Raw genomic sequence first — 27,412 nt, forward strand, 5'->3', positions numbered from 1 at the left:
ATTCAATGATGCGTACCCACAGTTCCTTTCCTCAGGGAGCTCACAGTTGAAGGATAGGAGGTAGACACATAAATAGACAATTGTAAGACATTATGGAGACACAGTGACTGAGCCCTATGCAGGGTAGCATGGAGCTCCAAGGAGGAAGCTTGATCCACCTATGGGAGGGGCTGAGGCCATGGAGAGTCTCCTGGAGGTGATGAGGCCTACTAAGAGGGGAGGTAAAGGCTCCAGATAATGAGGACAGCACAACCAATGGCAGGATGCAAGAATTGATAGGGTGTTGTGGGGAAGCAGCAAGGCAGAGATGAAGTCAGGGACTCAGGGAGGTACCGGATCTGGGGGCGCTTGGTGTAGAGTAAGGGAGAGGAGCTTCAGCTATCTCAATTAGGGCAAGAAAACACAAACAACTTTCATTCGTCCAAAATGCCTCTGGGTTGCACCAGAATTGGTACACGCACACCTCAAAGCAGAATTTGGACTGGCCTCAGAAGCACGGCTGGAGCACAGGAAGATCTGAGGCCACATGCTGAATCTGTCATTAGGGAGATGAGCAAGAGTTAGCTTCTTTCTTGGTAAGTTGAGGAGGTGGACTTGGAGGGCTCCAAGCTTTTACATCTATGCCGCCTGGATTCTTTGAGGTTTGTGTACAGGCCACACTTGGGCCCATTCCAAGTCCAAACTGGGGTGCTAAAGGAATGAGGCTGATTCCAAGCAGCACACAGGATCACAATATCACTGTCTTACAGTGCAGAGACAGGTAGGCACATTGAGGCACAATTTCATATGAATCCCTAATAAGTATTCACAGGAATGTGATGCATGATGGAGACATCCCATTGTCCCCAGCCTGGGTCAGGGTCTCATGATCTCAAGTCTGAAACATGTCCAATTAATTTGGAGCACTGATCCCTGCTAGATTTAGTTTCTCAAAAGCACTGTTCAGCTCACATCATTTCTACTCAAAATCTCTTAATAATTCCACCTTGCTTGTAGAGTCAAGTCCAAAGTCCTTAGAGTGGCATGGCATTCAAAGTCATCCTCAGTCTATCCCCACCCTGCCTGCCGTAACCCCCACCTGAGCTTTGATTCACAAATGTTCCCACCACTCTGCCTTTACTCACTCTAGCTCCTGACTCTTCAGGTCCAGCTCAAATTCAAATCCATCTCCTTTAGGATTACTGTCTTGTTACTCCTGTCCTCTTTTGAACCAGTGCAGAGCTTACTGACTACGTCGTTCATTGGTGACTATTAACTTCACTTTGTGGTTTGAGTTTTACTTCTCCAGCTACCTTGTAAGCCCCAGAGGATGGGAACCGAGCCTCACTCCTCTTTGCAGTCTATGGACTTAGCACATTGTGCTGCTCACAGTAAATATTTGTTGATGAATGGGTATCCTACATTGTCACTTCTTTTTTTTTCTTTGAGACGGAGTCTCGTTCTGTCACTCAGGCTAGAGTGTAGTGGTGTTTAATCTTGGCTCACTGCAACCTCCGCCTCCCAGGTTCAGGTGATTACCCTGCCTCAGCCTCCCGAGTAGCTAGGATTGCAGGTGCCCACCACCACGTCTGGCTAATTTTTTGTATTTTTAGTAGAGACAGAGTTTCACCATGTTGGCCAGGATGGTCTCGAACTCCTGACCTCAGTTGATCCACCCACTTTGGCCTCCCAAAGTGTTGGGATTACAGGCATGAGCCACCACGCCTGACCATGCATTGTCACTTCTGTGAGGCTACTGTGTAAAACTCATGGAAAGTACGACGGTGGTGATTATTGTCACAGTGCTACTGCCCGAAGTTCTTTTTCCCTCTTGTAGGAAAAAAAGCGAATCTTGGAGAGAGAGGTTTGGTATGACTACTTGGGAGTAATGAGAATGTGAAACATTTCTCCCGCGACTTATAAACAGTATTTTACATGCATTTCTTGGGAGCTTAAAGTTCATCCAGAATGAGTATTTCATAGATCAAAGGAGCATATGTGCAATCCACCAGGAGGAATAATCACTCTGCTAAATTTAAAGGGAGAATGATTGAACACTCCAGCCTGAAAGTAGAGATGGCTTAACGTCACATGGCTGGAGAAGAACATGAGTGACTTACTTAATTTCTGGCCCCCTACGTTCAGTTTTTATGGTACATATGCCAGCGAGCAGCACGTGGGATTTTTCATAAAAGAGGAACTGGCATTAAATCAATAAGGAAAATCACCATTTCCCTACTGATCCAATGGCATTTAAGGAAGCTGAGCCCTGCCAATATGTACAACTGTGCAGAATTTGTAACCGGGCAGTGAAAACCACCATCTAAGCTGGCAGCTGTGACTTTCCCAGAAGTAGAGCTGCAGGGAGAAAAATAGCTTTTAAACTTCAGTTCCATTTTTGCAAATTGGATCTTTTCGTAAAAACTGTTTTAAGTCCAGGTTTGTTTGTTGTTTTCCTTTTCTTTCCTCATTAGTAAAGGAAATGACTATTTCTTTTTACCCACATGGAAATTCAATCATTTACTCAATAATTGAGAGTCAAACTTAGTTTTAGGGTCTAGGAATGGAGATGAGGACAAAAGAGACAAAATTCGTGGCTTCAGAAAGCTTACCTTCTAGTGGGGAGGCGGGGGAGACAATTAATAATCTTGAACCGCAGATATATACTATGCTAGGCATAGATAACTGAAATAATGCTAGCATCTCATATTTGAAAACACAATTGCCAGAAAATGAAAAATGAAACCTCCTGCATGAATACTATCTTAGCTCATGTATGTCCCATATATTAAGAAGTATTTTTAAAAGAATAGCTAGTAAGAAATACACACATATTGCTCTTTGCACATGAAGTTGGCCTTCCCTACTGACCTTTAGCAGAACGGATGTCTCAGAGGTGCATTTCTGAGAAATGGATTTGTGCCAACCTATATAGTTTCATTCTGGCACTATCTGGCACCATTGCCCTCACAGTTATCCATGCCAGAAATCTGGAGATGTCTCCTGGACTCCTCCATGTCTTTTCCTCCCCTTTCTCAAATCTGGCATCTTCAACTAATGGGTCTCTAAACATTGTATTTTAAATATACCTGAAAAAAAATTTTTTTGACGCAATCTCGCTCTGTCGCCCAGGCCGGAGTGCAGTGGAACAATCTCGGCTCACTGCAACCTCTGCCTCCTAGGTTCAAGCAATTCTCCTGCCTCAGCCTCCCAAGTAGCTGGGACTACAGGCGCATGCCGCCATGCCCGGCCAATTTTTTGTATTTTAGTAGAACGGGGTTTCACTATGTTGCCCAGGCTGGTTGTGAACTCCTGAGCTCAGGCAATCCACCTGCCTCAGCCTCCCAAAGTGCTGGGATTACTGGCGTGAGCCACTGCACCTGGCCTAAATATGCCTGAAATTGATTTCCATCTTTCCATCAGCCCTCCTTTGTGTGGGCTTTATAGTCTTTCCTCACAACCCCGGCTTCCTACTTCTCCTTCTTCACTCTAGGCTCAAATACCTCCATTTTCCCCTTTTCATTGTTTCCAGAGTGATTTGTGCAAAACAGATCAGACTGTGCCATGTCTCTTCTTGCACCCTCCTCTGGCTCTGCATGCCTGCAGGATAAAGCTCAGGCTTCCTAGCCTGGCCTTGGCTGACCTGGGTAGCTTTCTGACTCTGCTCCCTTCCTTGACCCCGTGCCTCAGTCACAGCAGCCCCATGTAAGGCATGTAAGGTTACCTAAATTTACAATGTGCAAATCATCCCTGGGTGTTTCTTCTTTGACTATTCTCCTTTTTGTACTCCTCAATTCTTGCCATCCTTTAATATGGTGCAAATGTTAAGCTTCTCTGTAAAGCTGTTCCCTGAACTTAATCCTCCCTCCCTTCTGCCCCAAGGGCACCCTGGCCTCACCTTCTCATTTCAAGTATGGCACCCAATGGAAAGGCATTTGTAATGATTTGTTTGCTTGTGTGTCTTCTCTCCCAAGCCGTAAGCTCTTCCAGCTGCGAAGTATCTTCTTTGTGATCTTACAGCATAGCCCAGCCTCTGGCATACAGCAGTCACTTAGTAAATGTTGAATGAATAATGAATGAATGACCTATGGTCTCTTCTGGTTTGGCTTGTGCTAAACTATGTGTCTGAGAATTAGGTGGTTTTGGCAATATGATGGAGGGAAACCAACTGACAATATGATGGAACTCAACTTTGCTCTTAAGAATAAGACGTTTTGGGGGCGCTTAGGCTGGAGGATTGCTTGAGCCCAGGAGTTCAAGCCTGCAATGAACTATAATTGTGCCACTGCACTCTAGCCTGGGCAATAGAGTGAGACCCTGTCTTGCAAAAATAACTAACTAAATAAATAATAAAAATAAAAACAATGGGTTTTAAACATTTGAGCTAATGGACCACAGATGATAAGGAATTTCAGTAACACATTTTCCTAGACAGTATTTCTGTGTGTACTACATCTGGAGATAGTTCAAATAAATGACTAAAACACGTAAAACAGAACCATTAAGTAATCTAGATCAATTACTGCAAAAGAGAAACTTGAAGAGACTTAATAATGGTTTTTAACAAAAGACTGTACTCCAAGGATGGCTAAACATCCTCCTTCTCCACAAACACAAAATAAGAAGAAATGAGATGAAACCGCTTCAAAGATTAAAGTCAAAAACAAAAAAGGAATTGAATGGTTTCCTGCCAGGCAGTGTAAACCCATTTCAAGTCACTATTACAGATAACTCACACTCGGAATCAGGCACAGCTCTAAATGCTTGCTATGTATTATGTCATCTAATCGATCTAATTTTCATAATGAACCCATGCAAGTTTGTTTTAATTTTATTATTCCCATTGTACAGGTGAGGAAATAGAGGCTCAAGGTGGTTGAGTAGCTTACCCAGGTCACACAGCTGAGAAACCATAGAGCTGAAATTCAAACCCAGGCTGGCTGGCTTGCGAGGTTTTGGTCCGACTTCTAAGCTTCCTGCCTTGCTAGAGGCTGACATAGATGTCAGACCTCTGTCTGGGGATGGAGGCCTAAAGCTAAGCTCAAGAAAGCTCGAGAAGTTCAAGTGGCTAGCTTAAATTTAAACAAGAAAATCCTTGAATATACAAATGATTCTTCATTGCCAGGGCAACCAGCTCTCTTGGGGTCGTTACATCAGTGTGTGTGTGTGTGTGTGTGTGTGTGTGTGTGTGTGTGTGTAGAGAAGTTAAATACCCATTTTTTGTATTCTTTATTCTGGTGAGCTGGCCTACCAGGTCTTGTCCTGCTAATGAGACAGTAAGTCGTTTTGACTTTTCTTTTGGCTGTCAGCGCATGCACGGTTTCAGCATCCACATGTGTGTGCTATATTTATAAGAACTGACATGAATCGAGCCATATTTAGATATTATGACTTTACCTCCAGAGTGACGGAACTTACTCTGGGGGTTGAAGAGTCAGCATCTTCTTCCCTGTTATTTTTTCCAAGGCAAGCTTGTTTAGCCTGCCTCCGGGGCACACGCAGTGGGGTCACAGTCGGCACAGAATGGGGGCAGCGTGTTCTGCAATTCAAATGCAACTCAAATGCCTGTGCCAAAGAAAGTCAACACTCATCTGATGGGCAGCAGAGAGGGGGCTCAAACACTGAGCTGCACCCCGGCTGCAGGAGGCCTGGAGGCTGGTTCAGGAGAACCAGGCAGCCCAGCAGGAGCCCCATGAGAAGGGTGGGAATGAGTCACCAGACTTTTCAGGTTGACTGAGGTGATGTCTGTTGATTTTCTTTGAATTTAGATGTGCTATCAGTTCACACATTGGGCATAACGGGAAGAAGATGAGTGAACATTTTCTTGATAGTGCCTGACCTTCAGCAGGGTTGTGATAAGATGTGGGGCAAGATGTGACTCTGCAAGTATATGCTGGACAGTGTGTGTCCCCTAGCGTGTACCAAAGGAGCGGTGGCAGATGGACCCTCTTGGAAGAAAACAGTGTGACAGGCTCACTCTTTGTTCTCTGACAGACACAAGTTGGCCTGGGTGGATATTTACTATCTTAGGGCAAGGGGAGGAACTGCTAATTTGTCACACATTGTGCTCATGGTCTGGGAAAAGCACTTGCTTTTTTGACATTGGGTCCTCCACTATAACCAGATAGATTTTCAATGCTGTGGTTAAGAGTTAGGGTTTTAGGAGTTCATATAATCTCTCTGGCCTCAGTTTCCTCTTCTTTAATATGGAAATAACAATGGTACTTATCCCCTTAGATAGGAATAAATACACTAATACATGTCAGGTACTTAATACATATCCAGCATTAAACTTGTATTTATATGAATGCATGCATCCTTATTTATACAACTTCATATTTATGGGAGGACTTACTCCAATGCTTGCTCAAGATAGATGCTTGGTAAATATTTGTCAAATATTGAAGGAGATAGAAGAATGGGTTTAGTGGGTTACTTGTATGGCTATCTGTTCTGACTTCTCAGTAACCTGTAATTCAAGGATAGACAGGTAAAACTGGATGTTAGTTTTAATCTCTATTGAGCAATATTTCAAAAAAGGGGAGTTTTCTGCAATCATACATCTCTGAAGAATAGATAGAAATGGAGATGATGAGTTTGCATGAAGATTGTGAAGGAAATGGCATGAAGAATTGACTTGGTGAATGTCACATGTGAAGGACAGGCAGCAAGGGCAATGACTCTAAATAAAATAAAAAACAGGGTCTAATATAATTAGAAACCTTAAAACTGCAAAACATATGTTATTTGTGAATCTACAAAAATAAATACATACAAAAAACAGAAGCCAAATCTCTGACCTGTATTTACCTTCTCTTGGTTGTTGTAATAATGATAGCTTAGAAATAGAAGTAAAATGAAAAGTATACTGTTTAGGAGCTGGTACAGTATGGCAAGAATACCTTAATATTATATTAAATTATATAAAATTACCACTTTTGGGGTAAAAAATAGGGTCAGCTATTGTCAATATCTTCTATTTATTTTATTTTATTTTTTTTAGCGACAGGGTCACACTCTGTGGCCCAGGCTGGAGTGCAGTGGTGCAACCCTGGCTCACTGTAGCCTCGAACTCCTGGCCTCAAGTGATTATCCTGGCCCCCCAAAGTGCTGGGATTACAGGCATGAATCACGGCAGCCAGCCCCCAGATATTGTCAATTCCATATGATTTGATCTAGTATATTTCAGCTAATTGTAGCTAAATCAAAATACTTATAGTGTCTTGCCTTTATTGCCTTTTAACTGTGGCCATAAAAATAAATTGGCCAATTTTATTTGTTTTAACCTCTTTTACCTCTCAGACTTTGTGCATAGTAGGTACTAAACAAATGTTTTGTTAATTGAGTGGTGTTTTTGGTTATCTTCTCTCAAAAGTCAGGACAAAAATTTGCCACACTACCTAATGCTGAGACTGCCCTTAAAATATAATTACCAAAGTGTTCGCTTCCCTTCAGTTTTCATGATTTAGATAAATCCTTTTTGTTCCTTGTTTGGGCAGAACTGGGAAGCTAATTAATACATTATTAATATATTGTAGAGGCAAACAAGACTCTGCTTGCTCACACAGCTATGACAATAATGAATTCAGGTCAGAAATATTTTTGCAATTAAGGGAAAATGTTATTATAATGAGAAGTTATTTTTTAAACAACAAGACACAACTCAGTGTCGAAACACGGCAGAGACTTACAAATGAGGTGAATGGCAGAGTCAGGCAAGCCCTCTCCTGATGGTTCCAACCATTTAGGGCCCAATATGGACATCTAAAGTGCCCTGCAATGAACTCGAAATGATAACCTTTTGGGATCCCAGGAATGAAGAACTTCGTTATTATTCGTCTGTGATTTCATAACAGTTGGGATTGGTGCCAAACTTAGGAGCCAGTACTGAAATAACTGAGCAGGAGGCATGAAATGGTTTTCAATTCAGAAAACAAAGAGCTCCCTCCCCAGTAGAAGAGATGCGGGAATGTTCAGGGAGGAGCGTGAAAAACCCATGAGTTATAGTATCTCTTTGGGCCTCAGTTTTTCCATATTTTGTTAACTACCTCTTAGAGAATATTCATTCTCTGTAACATCTGTTGTTGCAAGGATAAATCACATAATGCCTAAAAATGCTATGCATTTCTTGAGGGGGGAAAAAGCTAGAGCCAGAAAATGTATTATTTTGGTTTTGGTTGACCCAGAGATGTGACAGCAGCCACATTACATAAGAAGAGTTCTAAGAAAGCAGAGTTGCCTTCATTTTTTAAACAGAAGAACCACAATCTCCTCTCTGTTTGGATCCTTATACAAATCAAATATGTGAGCAAGAAAGGGCCTATGAAATCACCAATTTTAACTTTCTCCCTAATGCCATGAATTTTTCTTAGAGATATTTTGAGCATGGAGCGTGCACAATTCTGCTCAATTTTTGCCATCTAATGAGATCCCAGCCCCAGGTGCTGTGCTTCTACAATAATGTTTCAATGCTAATTACATTTTAGAATGGTTAGGGCAAGAATAGTTCCAAACATACTTGAAGTAATAACTAGTCGTATATCCAGAAGGTCAACAGTTCAATCAAAGAGAGAAAAAAATTAGCATATCTTAAGAAAGAATACAAGTGGTTTTGTACAAGAGCTCTCATTTAAGTCTACAAGTGCACTTAAAATACTGATACAGCTAGGTAATTCTATATTTGCCTTTTTAACTCAGTGAAAGCTCCCAATTTCAGGGTGCAGTGTCTGAGAATGAGAAGCATCTGGCAGGTGAAGGGGAGAGGCGTGTTGTTAGGGAAACTGGCTGGAGTTTCAGGTTAGGGGTCTGTGCCAGGACTGTGCTGCATGGAGTTGTACAGAGGGGGGCTTTGGACTGCTGATGAAGGAAAAGAAATGATGCTAGAGAGCTTTGCACTGGGCCAGGGCTCTGCGCCAATCCTCTGTTACAGTAACAACACAGCACTAATCCATGAGCACTCAATTTGATCCCTCAAATAATTGTGTATCAAATCGCTATCAACAAAATTACACTCTGCTGTCATCAATGCAGTTTCCATAAAAATGTCTGATCTTTCCCCCAACTTCTCAGTTTCAAAAATGATTTCTAATGAATACCAAAGAGAAGCAATTGGAAACTCCACCCATTGCTTTCTATTCTACATGACTGAAGTTACCTTTAGTTTAGAAGTGCATCACATTTTAATTAAAAAAATAATAATAATTATTGAGTACTTACTATGTACTTGGCAATGGTTACATGGCTAATAGTGTTAAAGATGATTCCTAAAAAAAATCACCTGCCAAAACCATCAAATAAATCATTTCTGCTCCATCAAAGGTAGAGTATTAAAACAATAAAACGGCTCAAGGATTTTTTTTTTAATGTGCTAAAAAAGTGGTACTTTTCTTTCTCCAAGAGCCCCGCACTCTGCACAAGAAGTTCCTTTCAGTAAGGGTGCAATGTAACCTGGCATTGTGTGAAACACAGTCTAAGAATCGTGATTTCATGGGGGACCAACTAAGCTGGGAATCTAGGAATGACTTTTATAATTTGAACTATAGGAAAACCTTTAGGAAGAAAATCAAGTTATAATGAAACTTATTCAACTCACTAACTTTTAAATAGGATGGGATCTTTTTACTTCAATTTAAAATATAAAACATTTTAAATGTACAGAAAAGTACAGAGAATAATAATAACCAACTCATCACTGAGGGTTTTTACGAGTCTAATAGACCCTGTTCCATTTCAGAGGGGTCCTACAGTTGCTCAGGTAGGAATTTTTCCAAATTGAAGACCAACCTCTGGGGACAAAGCCTTTTTGCAGGATATTTTGGGTCCGTGGAATTCTCTCCTTGATCCTCTGCCATCCTAATTGAGCTGTTCCTTCCATTCACTTCCATTCACGGAGGTGATGAAGTACTGTTGGGGGAGGGGGCTGTGGCAGATGCCAGGACCACCGCTGCCTTCAGCAGGTCACAGTCAATCCAGGAAGATCAATGCCCAGATAAATAATTCTAACATAAGACTGAGTGCTGGAGAGAAAGAGATTCACTTCATCCGGGGCAGAGCTGGGAAGGGAGGGTGGATTGGGGGTCAGCCCTTGGGGTCGGCTAGGATTTGGGAAGGTGGCGATGAGAGGGATGGGGGAGCTTAAGCAAGAGGGAAGGCCTTAGGTCCAGAATGGTGAGCAGGCAGTCCTCAGCTCTCAGCTAAATGGGTGTGCTTTGGCTGGAAAAAATGTTGAGTGGCCCCTAGCTTGCTGATAGAAGCATCCATGCCCCTCCCTATTTTCTAATTTTCTTTTCCAATGATGCTACTGAGCCTTGAATTTTTACATATCATCTAGCTGCTTTTTAAACCCTAAAGTCATATAATACAGTAATAATTTACTTTTGAAGAGCATGTTTCAGTTTACAAATTGCTTTTTGATACACATTATTACATTTGACCCATATTAACAGCCCTGTGACACCCCAGGCTCATCTCCACAAGTTCTTTCCTTTGAAAGTAACTTCTGTTTATGCAAACTGCCAGCTATAGAAGTCAGAAAAAAATTTCCAATAGCAGTCTTATTGTGTTAAAAGCAGAAGCCGGAATAAAGTCGGCAATTTGGGAGAGACAAAGGAGAGGGCACCAGCATAGACAGAGATTGAGAGTCCCGAGAGGATGACATGATTGTGGCTTTGGAAATGCAGAGTGATGCAGAAGAAAAAGAAGAAAGAGCGTGCTGCAGAAAGCAGAAGGTGGAGCAAGGTACGGGGTGGTGGCTCGCTCCAGGGAGGTGCGCTGGCAGGGAGCCAGTGTGGGGTCAACGCCTGCTCAACCACAAGTGGGGCTGGGTGTTTACCTTGAGCAGTGCCCTGTGAAACACAACTCAAAAATAAAAAAGGGTGGCTTTCACAACATGGGGATGGAATAAAATGATTTTATTTATTTATTTATTTTTTGAGATGGAGTCCCACTCTGTCGCCCAGGCTGGAGTGTAGTGGCATGATCTTGGCTGACTGCAGCCTCTGCCCCCCGGGTTCAAGTGATTCTCCTTTCTCGGCCTCCTGAGTAGCTGGGATTACAGGCACCCACCATCATACCCAGCTAATTTTTGTATTTTTAGTAGAGATGGGGTTTCAGGATGTTGGCCAGGCTGGTCTTGAACTCCAGACTTCAAGTGATCCACCTGCTTCAGCCTCCCAGAGTGCTGGGATTACAGGTGTGAGCCACCATGCCTGGCCTAAAATGAGTATTTTTTTTTATAAGGTTGGGGGGCAAAAGACCGTTTCAAGATCTGGGAAGGTAGAAATGCTCATTTCATTTGACGTACGTATGTTCTGTCGCATCCCACAATACCTCATCTATTGTAACTTTGATAAACTGTTTTTCAGATCGAGTACGAAAGTGGTGCACTTTTGCAACTACTTTATAGAAGCAAAAACAACCAGGATGCCATTTTCTGGTTGCAATCTAGTTGGAATAAATCTCACTGATGTTGGATGCATCAACATATCCACTTAGCCTGCTGTAAATCAGTTTACTTTTCTACTTAGAGACATGATGTGAAATGAGATTAATCCAGTTACAGCAAACTGAGTGAATTCAGTTGAGTAAATCCCTTCCATGGAAAAGAACTTTGTTTTGCAGCTCATTTGAAATGAAATCCACAGGACAGTATGATGCCTTCTCTAGAACTGAACAAATGCATTTATCCTAGTTTTATTTAGAGCTAAATTCACATTAGAGCTATCCCATTTGATGGTGTACTCTATTGTCCTTAGGTGAGGGTCACAGTGAAAGCGTTTGCTGAACAACCAAAATGTTTTGGTGAAATTTAGCCTAAGGACTAGTGCTGCAACTAGACTATAAGTGCAGAGAAGATTGACAACTCCTTGGAGAGAGAGGAGAGACACTAATAAAAACCAACAAAACTGTGTATATTCTTTTATATTCCTCCTTGTGTTCCATGGCAAAAAGGCAGTCTGCACACAGCTTTTATTAAAGAAATACATACTTGGTGGTAACTATTTCAAGCAGGCAAGGCTTGGAGCAGGTCCAGAGGATAATGAGGGGATTAAAAGGTCGGGGAGAGACTCTCAGGGCAACACGCTAATGGAATTGAGATGCTTTAGCCTGGAAGAGGGGTGGCTGTGCTTGGCAGTTGCAGAGGGCAGTTTGTGTTCTTTATCATTACCGAATGTTAGAAATCCCATTGTGTGCAGCGTGGGATGAAAGACACTCGCTTTACATCCCAGGAAGAGGTGTTTAGGGTTAGAAACGGGGAAGAAGTTTTGACTTCGATGGATTATAAGGCATCCACCGGTCCTTAAGAAATCTTTCTCTGAAAATGTTAAAGTTGAAGAGTAGATAATCTTTCTGAAATGATTTAGGTGCACCCTGCAGTAGGGGAATGACCCAGAGGACCTCTCGAGTTCTATTCCATTTCTTATCCCGTGATTTTTCAGTGGCCGCTGTCACTGGTCTACTTCTGGCTTACTTCTGGTCTACCTTTCTCCATAGCTGGGAGCCCTTGACCCCTTCTTGCAAGTCAACCGTGCTGTAGACTCAGCACTAAGCCTCTTCTCAGTTGGGAGGGATTTAAGAAGCTCACTCTAGCTGAACACTTGGCTGACTCGGCATCAGTCATGCCTGCTGCTGGCCTGGCTCTGAGGCGTCCCAGTTCTAGCAAGCAGGATTCTGCCTTGTTCCTGAGTCTTCATCTTACTGGATTTACCTGAAATCTGCCTGTGTATTTCTATGCTAATACTTGAAATCCTTTCTTGTTTTCCATGTCTAACATGACTTTGAGATCATACCTGGTATCCACTCTAGAACTGAAGCCTTCTCTCTCTCTATTTCTCCCACACCTCCTCCCACCCCTCCTGGAGCTCATACTGGGTGTCCAGTCCCTGAACATTAGCCCTGTCCTCTTTTTTTTTTTTTTTTTTTTTTTTTGAGATGGAGTCTTGCTCTGTCACCCAGGCTGTAGTGCAGTGGTGCAATCTGCTCACTGCAACCTCCAGCTCCCAGGTATAAGCGATTCTCCCACCTCAGCCACCTGAGTAGCTGGGATTACAGGTGCCCGCCACCATGCCTAGCTAAGTTTTGTATTTTTAGTAGAGACAGGGTTTCACCATGTTGGCCAGGCTGTTTTCAAACTCCTGACCTCAGATGATCCACCTGCCTCGGACTCCCAAAGTGCTGGGATTACAGGTGTGAGCCACCATGCCCGGCCTTTTAGCCCTGTCTTCGAAAGCTGACTGCCTTTGCGCACAGAGTACCAGTTAGCATTGGTCCTAGATGTCTCCTTTCATCTGTGGCTGGATTTTCCATTCCCTGCCCTGCATAACCCCACCACTGTCACTCCGGCCACTGCTGGTCTATTTGTTCTTTGCCTGGTCATATAGTGACATGCCGCATGACTCTATTTTCCTACGGCATTCTATGGTTTATGGTCGCACATCTGAGTCTTTATAAATCATATACTGGTGTTTTCCAACCTTGTCACTATTGACATTTGGGGCCAGTTAAGTCCTTGCTGTGGGGGCCCATCCTGTGCATTGTAGGATTCTTAGCAGCATCACTGGCTTCTACCCACCAGTAGGACCTCTCCCCGCAAACTGTGACAAAAAATGTTTCCTGGCATTGCCAAATGTCCCTGGTGGGAGTGGGGGAAAACCCCTGCTCCACAAGAACCCAGAAAGGCAAGAGTACTTTTTTTTTTAGAGACAAGTTCTCACTCTGTCACCCAGGCTGGATGGAGTACAGTATCTCAGTCATATCTCATTACAACTTCAAACTCCTGGGCTCAAGTGATCCTCCTGCCTCAGCATCCTGTAGCTAGGACTAGAGGTGTGCATCACCATACCTGGCTAATTTTTAATTTTTTTGTAGAGATGGGATCTCGCTATGTTGCCCAGGCTGGCCTCAAACTCGTGAGCTCAAGCAATCCTCCCACCCTGGCCTCCCGAAGTGTTGGGATTACAGGCGTGAGCCACCATGCCTGGTCGACAAGAGTACTTTAAAGCCAGTTATATACACTGAGAAATAGCTGAATGTATAAACAGAACATTTGAATCTGACAACATTTTAATTAAGGACTCTAACCTTTTAATAAACACCAAGTGGAAGTTTGTAAGTTTTGTATTACAACATAAGGTCTACAGCAGGTAAAATGGGAATGAAAATCCCTTCACTCTAGATCCGTTCTTCTCAGATTTTATTGTGCATAAGAATCACCAGAGGAATTTTTTCATAGTTTAGATTCTGATTCAATAGGTTTGAGGCAGGGCCTGAGATCCTCACTTCTAACAGGCTCCCTGGCGGTGCCGTTGCTGCTGGTCCTAGGATCACACTCTGCTACAAGTGCCCAGGCCCTGGATTAAAAATCACGTGAAAGGTTGGGGAGGGGCTATTGGAAAACTAATAATTATAGGGTCACAAGAGCAACATCACAATGTGCATTAGAATGGCAGACTAGAAAAATTTGGATGTTCCCTGCACCTGTCTATAAGGAACAAAAAAACTGCTCTCAGGGATGTGTTTTGAAATATGACATTTCTATTAGCTTGAAATTATAAATATTACACACGTTACCTGTGAGCTCTCTGCGCTGGCCAGGGATAAAAATCTATGAACTTCTAAGCTAGCTTGGTAAGTCTTTTAGAGGTTTCCAAAAGTCTGACGGAAACCTAAACTATAAGATCTTTGTAGTCCCATATTACAAACGGAAGAGGGTAGGGTTGAGGATGGGGCTGGGGGAGGGGATGGAGGGAAGAGAGTCATTTTAAATGAGTCTTGCAGATATGCTTTATGGCACTTGCTCACATTACAAATAATGTGTAAAATGATACTGACCATCACGTGATGTTACTACAACCAAAAATCGGATAACCCAGTTATATTTTTAAAATAACTGCAAAAATGAAGTCATTAACTTTCACGCGTAGTGATCAGGATAATCAAGTCTTCTGAAAGCTGCTGAGAGCCTGAAATAAACTTTTTCTCCCCTCATCTAATGCTGCCTCTGAGTGACATTTCCTTAGGGTTTTGCAGATATCGAACTCATTGTTGCATATCCTCACCGCAAGGAGGAAATGGCCATTCACACTTATTCCTATCTTACTTAGGAAGATTGAGGCCCACTAGTTTGTCTAAGGATGCAGATTCATCCAGAGTTGCAGAGAATTTATGGATAGGAAGGAGACAATGAAGTTCTGGCCCTTAGAGGCCAGAGATCCATCATGAGATTAGCTGCACCAGCAGGTAAGTACTCACCTGCAGGGAGGGGAAGCTAATACCCTAGCTCTGAAAGATTTGGACAAGTTGTTATCAAAATGATCAAGTGGAATAGAAATAAATGTCTTTACATTTAAACCTCTGTCCTAGGTTTTTTTTTTTTTTTAATCAACAATGTAAGTACAGAATAAAAAAGATCTGGCTGGGCACGGTGGCTCATGCCTGTAATCTCAGCACTTTGGGAGGCCGAGGCAGGCGGATCACAATGTCAGGAGTTCGAGACCAGCCTGACCAACACGGTGAAACCCCGTCTCTACTAAAAATACAAAAATTAGCTGGGCCTGGTGGTGTGCGCCTGTAGTCCCAGCTACTCGGGAGGCTGAGGCAGGAGAATCACTTGAACCCAGGAGGCGGAGGTTGCAGTGAGCCGAGATTGCACCACTGCACTCCAGCCTGGGCGACAGAGCGAGACTCTGTCTCAAAAAAAAAAAAAAAAAAAAAGGAAAGAAAAGAAAAGAAAAAGAAAGAAAGAAAGATCTGGCTTAGTAGTAGTGCACGGGAACTCATGGGTTTTAGCTGACCACAATTTCAGTATGAGTCAGTAGTGTGACATGGATGCCAAAAGGGCTCATGCAATGATGGGCCATATTAATAGAAGTATAGACTACAGATCAAGGAAGGCAACTACCCCATGGTGTTCTGCATCCTCAGATCACTCCTGGAGAGCATTGTTCCATTCTGAGTCCCGTGACTTAGGAGAGGCCCTAAGCTAGAGTCCAGTCAGAGGCGAGTGCTTAAAATAATGGCAGCACGCAAAACTGCCTCATAGGAGGAGTGGTTACAAGAACTAAGGATCTTTATGCTTGAAAAAGAAGACTTTAAGGGACATGATTGGAAGCAGGGGAAGAGCAGGCTATCTGGGAAAAGATCTTGAGGTAGTTTCCAGTGGCAGAAGTTTAGTTTCTGGATTCCCCGTGGAAACTTCACACGGCTCTAACTCTTTGTTGTTAGCAAAATAAACAGATCTTCAGCAAAGAAGATCCTGTTTCTCCTATGATTTCCTTGAAGTGTAAAGCTTTGTGGATACATTGATGCCTGCTTGCTAAACCATCTCTCTCAGCCTGCAGATGCACCTCCTTCAAGAAGTTCTTTCTAAAAATCTCCATCTTGAGCCATTTTTTAATCTCCTCATGAGGAATTTTGCATTGTGGTAGCAATTTTTTGTTTGTTTGTTTTTCCTAGTTTCCCCAATACACTGTTCATTCCTTAGGGGAAAGGACCCGTTTTTGTTTTTGTTTTTTTTGCTTTTATTTCCCTAAATGTTCTCAGTACATCTGCATACCTGTGAGCTAGGGACTGAGAGAATTTCTGCAGACAGTAGCCAAAAGATGAATTAAAGTAATCAGACAGGTAATTTTTACAGCATCTACAAGACGAAGCATTACAGCATGCTCTCTTGATGATAATAACACCTAATTGACCCTTCACTTTATGAAATAATATGAGCTGACAAAGTAGGCTGTATCATAAATCTCCCTTACATCTTACATTTAAAAATGGAAGTTGTGGATCTATGCTGGAGAAAAACAACGTCTGCTCTCTCAAAGCTCCATCTTTTTTGTTCCAGGTATTGGGAATTTCTTTTCAGCTAGGGGATTCCTTGACTTGACACTTTCTCCTTCTTTGATTATTTGGATACTTACAGGGTACCAAGTGTCAACTCATAAAATCTTACAGTACCTGGTTTATAAAATGAATTAGTAGTCTATTTAAAAATATTGATCTAGGAAATAAAAATTCCACAAAATGAGTTTGTTTACATAAGAAAGCACCATGTTCTGCATTGTACAAATGAGATATTGTGGGGGTAGCAACACATGAATCTTCAAAAGTGTCTTGTATAGTGGCTTAAAGAATGGCATAATTTCACTCGAGGACAGAGGAGTCGATGAGGCACAGTGAGTCATCCGTGAGGCTGAGCATAGAACACAGAATACAGGAGCCAAGCTCATGCTCTGTCACTCTCATCACTGGTCAGTATAACCTCCCACAGTCTAGTGACCTGACACGGTACCGAGCAGATGATACTCTCTGTAACAAGTTGATCTAACTCCACTTGCCAGCCTGAAGTTCACTTAGAAAATTTGAAGCACAAAAAGACCGAGACACAGGGCCCCAATTTCCTATCAACACCTGTTAATCACAAATATTAGCACTTAGCTTGGATGACTGCAAAGGCCAAGGGAGAGTGGTGATGTCCTCCCCTAGTCTCAGGACTTCTGCATTCACAGCTGCAGGCCCGCCTGTGAGTCTCCAACTTCCAAGAACAATTCTGGGACATTAAAGGATATAAATGTTCATAATAAAAAATCAAGGAGAAGGTTTTGTGACCTTTGAAAGGCATAACCTCTTTAGAAGGATAAGGATCTATCAGCCCAAAATAAGCCCATCAGCATTATTTACTTCCATATGATTCCCTGAACTACCCAAGAGGGGTAATAAAATCTCATGGGATGTCTGCCCGATGCAGAGCACAGGGTTAGAGTATAATTGCTGTGGACAGTCAGCCCTGCAGCAAGTGAGGCAGCCAGAGGCAGGACACCCAAGCAGCCCACAAAGGCACTATTGAGATGTTTGCAGTTTCTAATGGGATTTGGACATTGCAAGGGAATCCGTTAAGAATTGGATGCCAGCTCTCATGCCCTACACAGAAGGGTGAAGGGTCTTGCCATCCATGGCAGAAAAGTTCATTTCCCTCTGTTCTCAGATCCAGTGGGATTAAGTAGTTTTCTGCAGAAAATCAGAGGGCTTCAGAGAACACACAGTCTAACCTCTCACTTGACTAAGGAAGAAACTGAAGCTCAGGGAAGTTAGGTGACTTGTTTAAGATCACGTGGGTAGCTTCTGGTAGAGCCAGAATTCAGCTTTCCAGAAGCCCATCAAGGGCTCCTGCGTCTCCAGAATCCTGTGTTTGGACCAGTGTTGTGGAAGGGGCCCAGGCTACAGTGTGACAGGCTTGGTGCTAAGTCCCAGCAGACATCAGCAAATTACCTTGAGCAAGTCCCGGAAACTCTCCAAGCCTTGCTTTTCCCACTCTGGAGAATGAGAGGTTAAAATCTGTGGTCTGTCTACCTCAAAGATCATAGCCAGATCAAACAAGATAATGACAACTCTTTTTATTTATTTATTTTTTGATACAGGATCTCACTCTGTTGCCCAGGCTGGAGTGTAGTGGTGTGAACATGGCTTACTGCAGCCTTGACCTCTTGGGCTCAAGGGATCCTCCTGCCTCAGCCTCTGGAGTAGCTTGGACTACAGGTGTGGGCCACTGGGCCTGGCTAATTTTTTAAAAGAATGTCTTGTAGAGATGGGGCCTCACCATGTTGCCCAGGCTGGTGTCAATCTCCTGGGCTCAAGCAATCCTCCCACCTTGTCCTCCCAAAGTCACTGAGCCTGCACGGCAACTCTTCTTAAAGCTCCATCAGGATCAGTGTACAATAACTCTAGAGAAAGGCAGTTTTTCCTATTCAGGATATATGGATGGACACCAGGTGATTTATGATGGATGGACACCAGAATTTCCCAAGGAAATTCTGTACAAAGTTGTGTAAGGATAAGTGCTAGGCATCGTCGGTTTTTTTCCCCACTGGGGAGAGTTTTCATAGCTTTCATCAACATCTTGAATGTGTCTGTGACACTCCCCTTCCCCCATCCACCCAACCACTGCCAGTAAGAACCTATGTGCTATGGGTATCAGCGTATTTATGGTCAACTTAAAGTACTGATATAAGGTATTAGATGTAGACAATTTTCTTAGTTGTCTCAATGTTTGGTTGAGATTCTCCTGCTAGTCTTACCGATTTAATGATCTATATTTTCAAACAAATCTATTTAGCAGAGGAGAGCCTTTTCAGCTATCAGACTTTACATTTTGTTTTATAAAGGGTTAAACTCTGTGATCTATAAAATGATGAACAGAAATTTCAAATTACAAGTCAGCCAGGCTTTCCACCCCACTTTGTACTTCCCTTGTACTATTTCCTAGTTATTTAGAAAGAGTTTCTTTAAAATCATATTTAACAAGAGAACTATCTACTTATTATTTACTGAGTTCCTACTGAGTTCTCAGCAGTTTGTTTCTAATATTTTCCCATAAAGCACTAGACAAAAAACACAAATCATGAACCATTTGTAGGCCGACACATTAAGCCCGTGGTTCTAGAAGGCTGGGGGGTGTGGAGAAAAACAAACGAAAAAGTATTTTTCATGACCAATTAATCAATTAGGCTGCTTTTCATTAAAAAACATAAAAAGGCAGAACCAATTTGGCAATGACTGTGTTAGAAATGCAAAAAGAACCATTATTGATGCTGGATTTTTTTTCTTATTTATTTTTAGTTCTCTTTAGAAAATTACACTTGAGAGCTTTCTGTAATGGCCACTGAGGGAGTGGATAAGATTCAACTCAGCAGTCGAAACCTTTAGTAATGCTAATGAAGGAGCATGGACCAACACCTAGTTTATACAGCTTTTTCTCAATACAGTTTCAGAAGCCACAGGCTGACTTATGGAATATCTGAGTGTATGAGATAACCAACCAGGGAAGTTACCTACTAACAAGAGTCATCCATCGTCTTCTAAGGAAATCCACTGTGGCCTTTTATAAATCTGACAATGGCTTATACTCTTGTGTTTTATGGTAAAATCTTATATAGTACAGAAATGTGAAAAATGAGAGGAATTTTCTCCCTCCTAATTATATCAAAATATCATCTTCCACCCTTAGGCTCTGAGGTCCCAGGACTCATAACTCCCCGCTTGTATTGCTCCTTTCAGGGATTTTTTCCCCCTGTTACTTCATAGTTTTCCTACTCTTTTCAGTTCCAAGTATTTTATGTTCAAGGTTTCTTGTACAGAGCCTTAAGCTATGTAAATGTAATAAGAGTACTTATCTGTGCTTAGTGGAATGCTGTTCTTATTCAGATGAATGAAACCTTAAATGTGTTTGGGTGGCAACCTCCCGGATTTTCAGTAACTTCAAGTCTGGGTGTGTGTGAGGGCTACTTCCACTCAGTTCCACTTGTATCACTCCTCACTGAATGTGCCCGTCATCACAGAGAGAGCTCAGGAACCAGACAGCCTGGGTTCAAATCCTGGCTCCACCAGGTACTAGTTAAGTGACCTTGTACAACATACTAGACCTCTCTGTACCTCAGTTTCCTCATTGTGAAAAAAGGGTAATATTAGCACTTTCTTCATTGCACCATTAGAAGAAGCAGACGAGTTAGTACCTACAAAGTATTGGAACAATGCTTGGCAAATAACAATAATAACAGGCACTGTTTTAGGAACCTTACACGTATAAATCGTTTACTCTTCAGAACAATCCCACGACATAGGCACCATTATTAATCCCATTTTATAGCTTAAGAAACTGAAGCACAAAAAGAATAACTTGTCCCAGTTCACTTGCTTAGTAAGTGAAAGCCTGGGCTCACACCGAGGCTGTCTTGGCTCCACAGCAAGCACTCAATAAACGTTACCTACTATTATTATTATTACCTGAACTTATGCACTCAATAAATATTTCCAGCTGCTATTGCTGCTGATAATGATGAATTTGCATGTCGAGTCCATCTTCAAAGCGTATTAAAAATATATATGAACTCCAATGAAATAATCAATTTAGGCAAAGATTATTACCTAAAGTCACTGGGTGAGAGACTGTTGGGAAATAGGATATTACCACAGTGCCAAAGTGTTTATGGGATACATTTTGAGATAACCCGTGAGACTACTTGCTAATTGCAAGGGGTGAAAAAGTGCCTCTACAACAAGAGATCCCCTGAGCAAGATCACTACTTCAAGCCCTGATCAAACTTGGCATCATGCACAGTGGAACAACCTGGCATTCTGTACCTCCTGATAAGATGCAATATGGAGCACCCAGTGGCACCTTGCAAAAAACGTTCAATCAAAATCAAATCACGCTTTTAGTCCTAACTTGGAGCTTATGGGAAATAAAGTGGGTAGAGGAACAAATTAACCATGAGGCAACAATGAATTCAGAAAGTGGGACCTGGTACAAGACAACTGGCTTAATCTTTAAAAACATCCAATGTTGAAGAAAGAAGCATGAGACTCAACTGCAAAATATGTTCTTATTTTTAAAAATTAGATTCTTTTTTTTAAAAAATGGTATAGAAGACATTTGGGGGACAAATGGGGAAGGTTAAATACGCAGTAGCTATCAGATGATATTAAGGACTTACTGTTTATCCTCTTAGGCCTAATGATGGAATTGTGGTTAGACAGAGGAATGCCTTTATTCTTAGATGAGTACTGCATTATTTAGGAGTGAAGTATTATTTCATCTGCAACTTACAAGTAATTCAGAAAGAAATAGGTATAGATGAAGCAAATATGGCAAAAAGTTAGCAAATGTTGAACCTAGGTAGTGAGTACTAATATTTCAACTTTCCTTTATGTTTTATTTTCAGTTATTTTCTCACTACCTTTTCTTTTCTTTTTTCTTTTTTTGAGACAGGATCTTGCTCTGTCGACCAGGCTGGAGTGCAGTGGCACGGTCTTAGCTCACTGAAACGTCTGCCTCCTGGGTTCAGGCAATTCTCGTGCCTCAGTCTCCCAAGTAGCTGGGATTACAGGCGCCGGCCATCATGCTCGGCTAATTTTTGTGTTTTGGTAGAGACAGGGTTTCAACATGTTGGCCAGGCTTGTCTCCAACTCCTGACCTCAGATGATCTGCCTGCTTTGGCCTCCCAAGTGCTGGGATTACAGGCGTGAGCCACTGTGCCCGGCCGTTCTTCACTATCTTCTTAAGGTATGTCTTAACATTTTCTTTGGAGAGCATATAAGACTTTTATCATCATGCACTTTGTAATAGTTTCTTTTAATTCTCTAAAATTTTTGTTTAAAAATACATATTTAAAAAAAAAAACAATTTTTAAAAATTATTTACTGAATTCCTATTGACTTAAGTTTATTGAAACTTAATGTTAACATTGTTGAAGAGGACTCGGTGCCTAGCGCCAGGCCTGGCATATAGTAATTGATCGATAAATGTTTGTAAAATGCTTATTTGTTAAACAGGGCCATGCTTTCTTAAGAATTTTTAAGTGGAAAAGAAAGGGCAGGCCAGGTGTAGTGGTTCACACCTGTAATCCCAACACTTTGGGAGGCTGAGGCAGGCGAATCACTTGAGTTCAGGAGTTCAAGACCAGCCTGGGCAACATGGCAAAACCCTGTCTCTACTAAAAATACAATATTAGCCAGGTGTGGTGGTGTGTACCTGTAGTCCCAGCTACTCGAGAGGCTGAGGTGGGAGGATCACTAAACCCAGGGTAGTTGAGGCTGCAGTGAGCTCTGATTGCACCACTGTACTCCAGCCTGAGTGACAAAGTGAGACCCTGTCTCAAAAAAAAAAAAAAAAAAAAAGACTCATGAGGCTGTGTTATTATCATTATTATGGTTTATTTTTGGAGATCTGCCCACCTTGGCCTCCCAAAGTGCTAGGATTATAAGCATGAGCCACCGCGCCCAGCCAAGGCTGTGTTGTTTCTTTACAGGTCAAGGTATGCTGGGCAAATACCTCAGATGGCCAAATGGGGACCTAGTGACCCTGTTGTTTGATTCAAACAACTTATAAAGATTCTTGGACAAGTTTTGAGTTTGTTTTATAGGGGCACAAAAATGAATAATCTGCCCCCAGGATTATCCAGCAGCAACTGTTACTTATTTAAGAAATCCTGATGGAATCACACTTACTGACACATTTTTGAACAATTGCAGACTTTTCTTGATCCAGGAAAAAAAGGCAAGTTCTACTCAAGTTTAGGCATGAACTTTGTCAGTCATCAACACCAGTGGGTGTTATTATCTGGGAATCAATAAATATGTTGGAACTAGGATCATTTTCAGCTCTTCTAGGAAGCAATAGTTCTAAAAGAGATGGCTTCAGGAAATAAGTGAGAGACATTTTGTATAAGAAGTGGGAAGAAAATGATCAAGAGTCAAAGAAATAACTAATCATGATATCACCTTGCATTTTTATAGCGCCTTTTTCTTAAGGCACTTCATATCTATGTTAACTCATTTATTCTTACAATATCCCTACGAGGTAGACAGAACAATTGAAAGGGATTTTCACCAGGGCCAAAGACGTGGGAGATATTCAAAAGGATATTGTATTAGCAACAGAAATATTTCTTCATATTGAATAGATTGATCATCTCCTTCTCCTCTGCTTCAGTAAAGTCATTTTTAAAAAGATAAAAATCTATTACAATTTGGGGAGAATGAGATTTCAGTTTACCACATGGGAGACACTCCAAGTTCAATCTAAAAAAGCAGTTTTATCCAATAATATAGGGCCACCTCTCGTTGACAAAAAAACAAAAAAGGGTATGAGTCCGATTTTTTTCATATTTGAAAATTAAATATACTTAGGTGGTCCTCTATTTACAGTGTTCCTTATTTAACGGCGGACGGTTTTGTAAAGAGGATCACTATAAAATTATTTTATAAAGTTTTACATACAACACTGGATTGTTAAAGGAGAGTAACTTCTGCTAAATACTCTTTCTGAAACCAAAAATAAGAAACAAAAAGAAGCCACTAAAGAACTAAACCGTTTATGACAAACATTGCTGCATAGAACAAAAGATTCTTCGACCTGAAGTTTCCCATCCTCAGAAAACATAATGACAGCACATGAAATTTTTCCCATTGGAGGTTTAGATCTAAAACATTTCCCTCTCCTAGTTTATCTAGGGATGTATATGTTCAATAGTGTGCAAATTATGCTGCATATACTTTATTAAGAAGGCCTAATTCCAGGTAGATAAATACGGTAAATTTTTTTTTGACAGTATATCTGTCAGGGCAATACAGTACATTTTAAATTAGTGAAACCTTTGGTAGGTATGTTCAATCCTCATGCTCAGGAAGAGTTGGGACAAAGAACACAAAGCAGCTATCTTCAGACTGGACGCCTAAACCAGAGACAGTCACAGGGATGGAGCCTAACGGCCAGTACGAAGACAGACAATACCCTTCCAAAATACACTTCAACATAAAGTTTTCTTTTTGTAAAGAAATGAAAACTGGTGTTCTTTGTACAGGTAACAAAAATGCGAACAGAACTAGAAATTCAAGCAAAGAGAGAAATCCTGACCTCAGAGTGCTAGTGTTCATTCATCACTGCTCAGCCCTCTAACACCCCCTCCAACCCCTTCCAGTTTGGATTAAATCCTGATCACGGTGAAGTGGAATTTTACCTCCGTGATCCCACGGTCGGAAATCTTTCCCTGAGATGCTTCTGAAGCCAGTTCGTGGAGATTTTTGTACTATGGACTAGGTAAGGAACAAGTGATCTCCCAATTCATTTGATAGAAGTCAAATCCCATCACCACAAACATTGTCACGGCACAAGGTTTAGAGACCTTACCTGATGGGACTTAAAAGCAATATTTAGAGAACCCATGAGATTCATTTTAATTAACTCATACAGAACATTCTGCAAATTATAAAACTGTTCAAAGTTTATAGAGTATATGTACAGATGTTGTATAACGACATACCTTTGGAAGAGAAGGGGTTGAGTTTATGTCTTGGCTTTGACACCGAGTTATTAGAATCCTTGCTGGCAAGAAGGAAGATGAATTCAAGCATCAGAATTACTGCATTTCAGAGTATGGATCCACTCTGTGCTGTCTTCCATGTACCACTCTGAAAGAGGGTGCAAGTTTACAGATCCATTAACTGTGCCTCCTCCTCCCCACCTCTTACTCCCTCCTCCAAACTACCCCTAGTCAGCCCTGCAGTCTGTAGGCAAACCACACAGGAACTAGCACATACGGGGCTTCGGAGAGTTGGGTGTGAGCCTTAGATTATGTGGTTTTGTTTTCTTGCTGCCAGAGTTGAACTAAAATGCAGGAGGTTCACTGAAACACTTTGCTTCTTCATGCTTGGTTTCAGTTTTAACAATATCCCCCCTGAACACTTATGTTCACATAAGAAAATTTATAGTTCTTGATATGGTCCATCAGCAAGCTGATCTTAAGGAAAACTCTTATTCTCTTAGTATGGTCATGCATCCAGAGGAACATTAGGGCTTCTTGGGGGAACTTATTTAAGAGCAACCTCGATCACTCACAATGTTAAAATCCCAGGGAAGATGCTTTGTTCATACATTCAGCCTGTAATATTACTCTTGACAAAAAAAAGAAGAAACATTCTGAGCTAGGATGCATTCTCACCCCAGGTTTGCCACAGTTCAGCATGAGTTGGAACCAGTTCCTTCGATTTCTGGGACTTCAATTTGTGTTGAGTCTTGGGCTGAAGGCTTTCTGGGATTTAAGACTTTCCATTGACCTTGAGTTTTGTTACCTTCAACTTCCTTAGTTCTTACTTTTAAATGTACCACTCACCCTTCCCCCTATATCAACTGCAACTTGTGAAGGCCTCTTCCTTTCTCTTTGCTCTTGCTAGAAAATGGATTGCCAACGTTGCATTTTTACAGAAAATTAGAGACATTGCTACTTGCTAAGTGGCGCCATTCAGAGTTTGGGGACTGGATCCAAGATGAGGAGGGAAATGTTGGCTCCCTGGGATGTTCCTAGCATTAATCCCTAGAATACCAAGAAGAGAGTGTCAAGGAGAGATTCAATTTGGGGTTCTAAAATTTAAACTTTTTCTGTAATGTGAAATGGCATCCTTTTCCATCTCTTTGCTTCTTTATATCTAAACCTTGCTTAAAATTTACTTTCTTAAAACCTTTTCCTTGGTTATAATTGCTCAACATTTTTATTGAAATAGAAAAGAAGAATCAGCAGAGTGTCAAGGTGACAGAAAATGCTCAGTAAATATTTGTCGAATGAGTTAAAGGAAGTAATTTGCTACCCATGACTCCTTTTTTTTTTTTTTTTTTTTTTGAGACAGAGTTTTGCTCTTCTTGCCCAGGCTGGAGTGCAATGGCACGATCTTGGCTCACTGCAACCTCTGCCTCCCAAGTACAAGTGATTCTCTTGCCTCAGCCTCCCAAGTAACTGGGATTACAGGTACCTGCCACCATGCCTGGCTAATTTTTTTGTATTTTTAGTAGAGATGGGGTTTCACCATGTCGGCCAGGTTGGTCTTGAACTCCTGACCTCAGATGATCCGCCCGCCTCAACCTCCCAAAGTTCCGGGATTATAGGCGTGAGCCACCGCACTCGGCCCTGTAGCTCCTTAATAACAGACTTTCTTTTTATTAATGCAAGTTTGTCAAATTTTCTTAAATCCTAGCTATATCTGAAAAGGATCTCTGCTATTTCCACATGTTATAAAGATAAAATTTAAAAATAACAACATCTTGCTACTTTAAAAATAATAATGTCTCAACCTTGACCTCAGAATTCTTCAGCCTCCTAAGGACCTTCTTGGATCATTACATTGAACAGCTCTATTGCCAAGTTTTTAAATGCTGAAATCCTCTGGCTACAGTCCTTATTCTTCCATAGCTCCCAAGTCAATGGTTTTGAAATGGTTAAAGGAGTCCCTAAAATTCTATGGTTGGGGAGTGGGAGCGAAGGGAAAATGTTGAATGGTGTTACACGGAAAGCATCACGGTGTTTTCAGCTTGTACCCTAATGAGGAAGCTAATTTTGCACCGGGCACTACTCCCCAGGGAGCAGAATATAATCCTTCCCCTTACAAGCATGGGACAGATTGCAGAACAGAAAAATCTCAAAGGCAAGTTATTTTGGTAGTAAGTACTGATTGACAGACATGTTATGTAGAGCATAGTGGGAGGGAAGCAAGGCCACTTGAGTGGTTTATTTCATAACAGCTCTGTAACTGAACGAGTGCAAAGGCAGACCCTAAGAATAAAGATCCTAATGTGAGAATGCCAGCATTTCAGTACTCACTATCATGAGATACTCAGAAAAATAGCAGCAAGATGAGGAGGATACAGTAACATGTGAAATCTGGACTTAGCCACAGTGGAGAAGTTTCTTTTTTAAACCTTACTTCATTTAAAATTTTTTTAATCAATTCCTTTTGAGGGGTCATTTGTTTATATCTGAACTTCCGGTTTGTTTTGTTTTTTGTTTTGTTTTGTTTTTTGGAGACTGAGTCTCACTCGGTTGCCCAGGCTAGAGTACAGTGATGCGATCTTGGCTCTCTGCAACCTTCACCTCCTAAGTTCCAATGATTCTCCTGC

At 41.6% G+C, this 27,412-nt stretch overlaps 1 protein-coding gene across 1 annotated transcript in view; it reads right to left on the reverse strand.

The window, feature by feature from the left end:
- The window catches only part of GRAP2 (GRB2 related adaptor protein 2), a 72,482-nt gene extending 47,603 nt beyond the window's left edge, over positions 1 to 24,879 (reverse strand). The window contains exon 1 of the mRNA XM_012507835.2: positions 24,782 to 24,879. Within this exon, the coding sequence (XP_012363289.2) occupies positions 24,782 to 24,879 (98 nt within the window). The remainder of the gene's footprint in view (positions 1 to 24,781) is intronic.
- Positions 24,880 to 27,412: the final 2,533 nt, after the last annotated feature.

The sequence above is a fragment of the Nomascus leucogenys genome, chromosome 7b (assembly GCF_006542625.1).
Source record: "Nomascus leucogenys isolate Asia chromosome 7b, Asia_NLE_v1, whole genome shotgun sequence".
NCBI lineage: Eukaryota > Metazoa > Chordata > Mammalia > Primates > Hylobatidae > Nomascus > Nomascus leucogenys.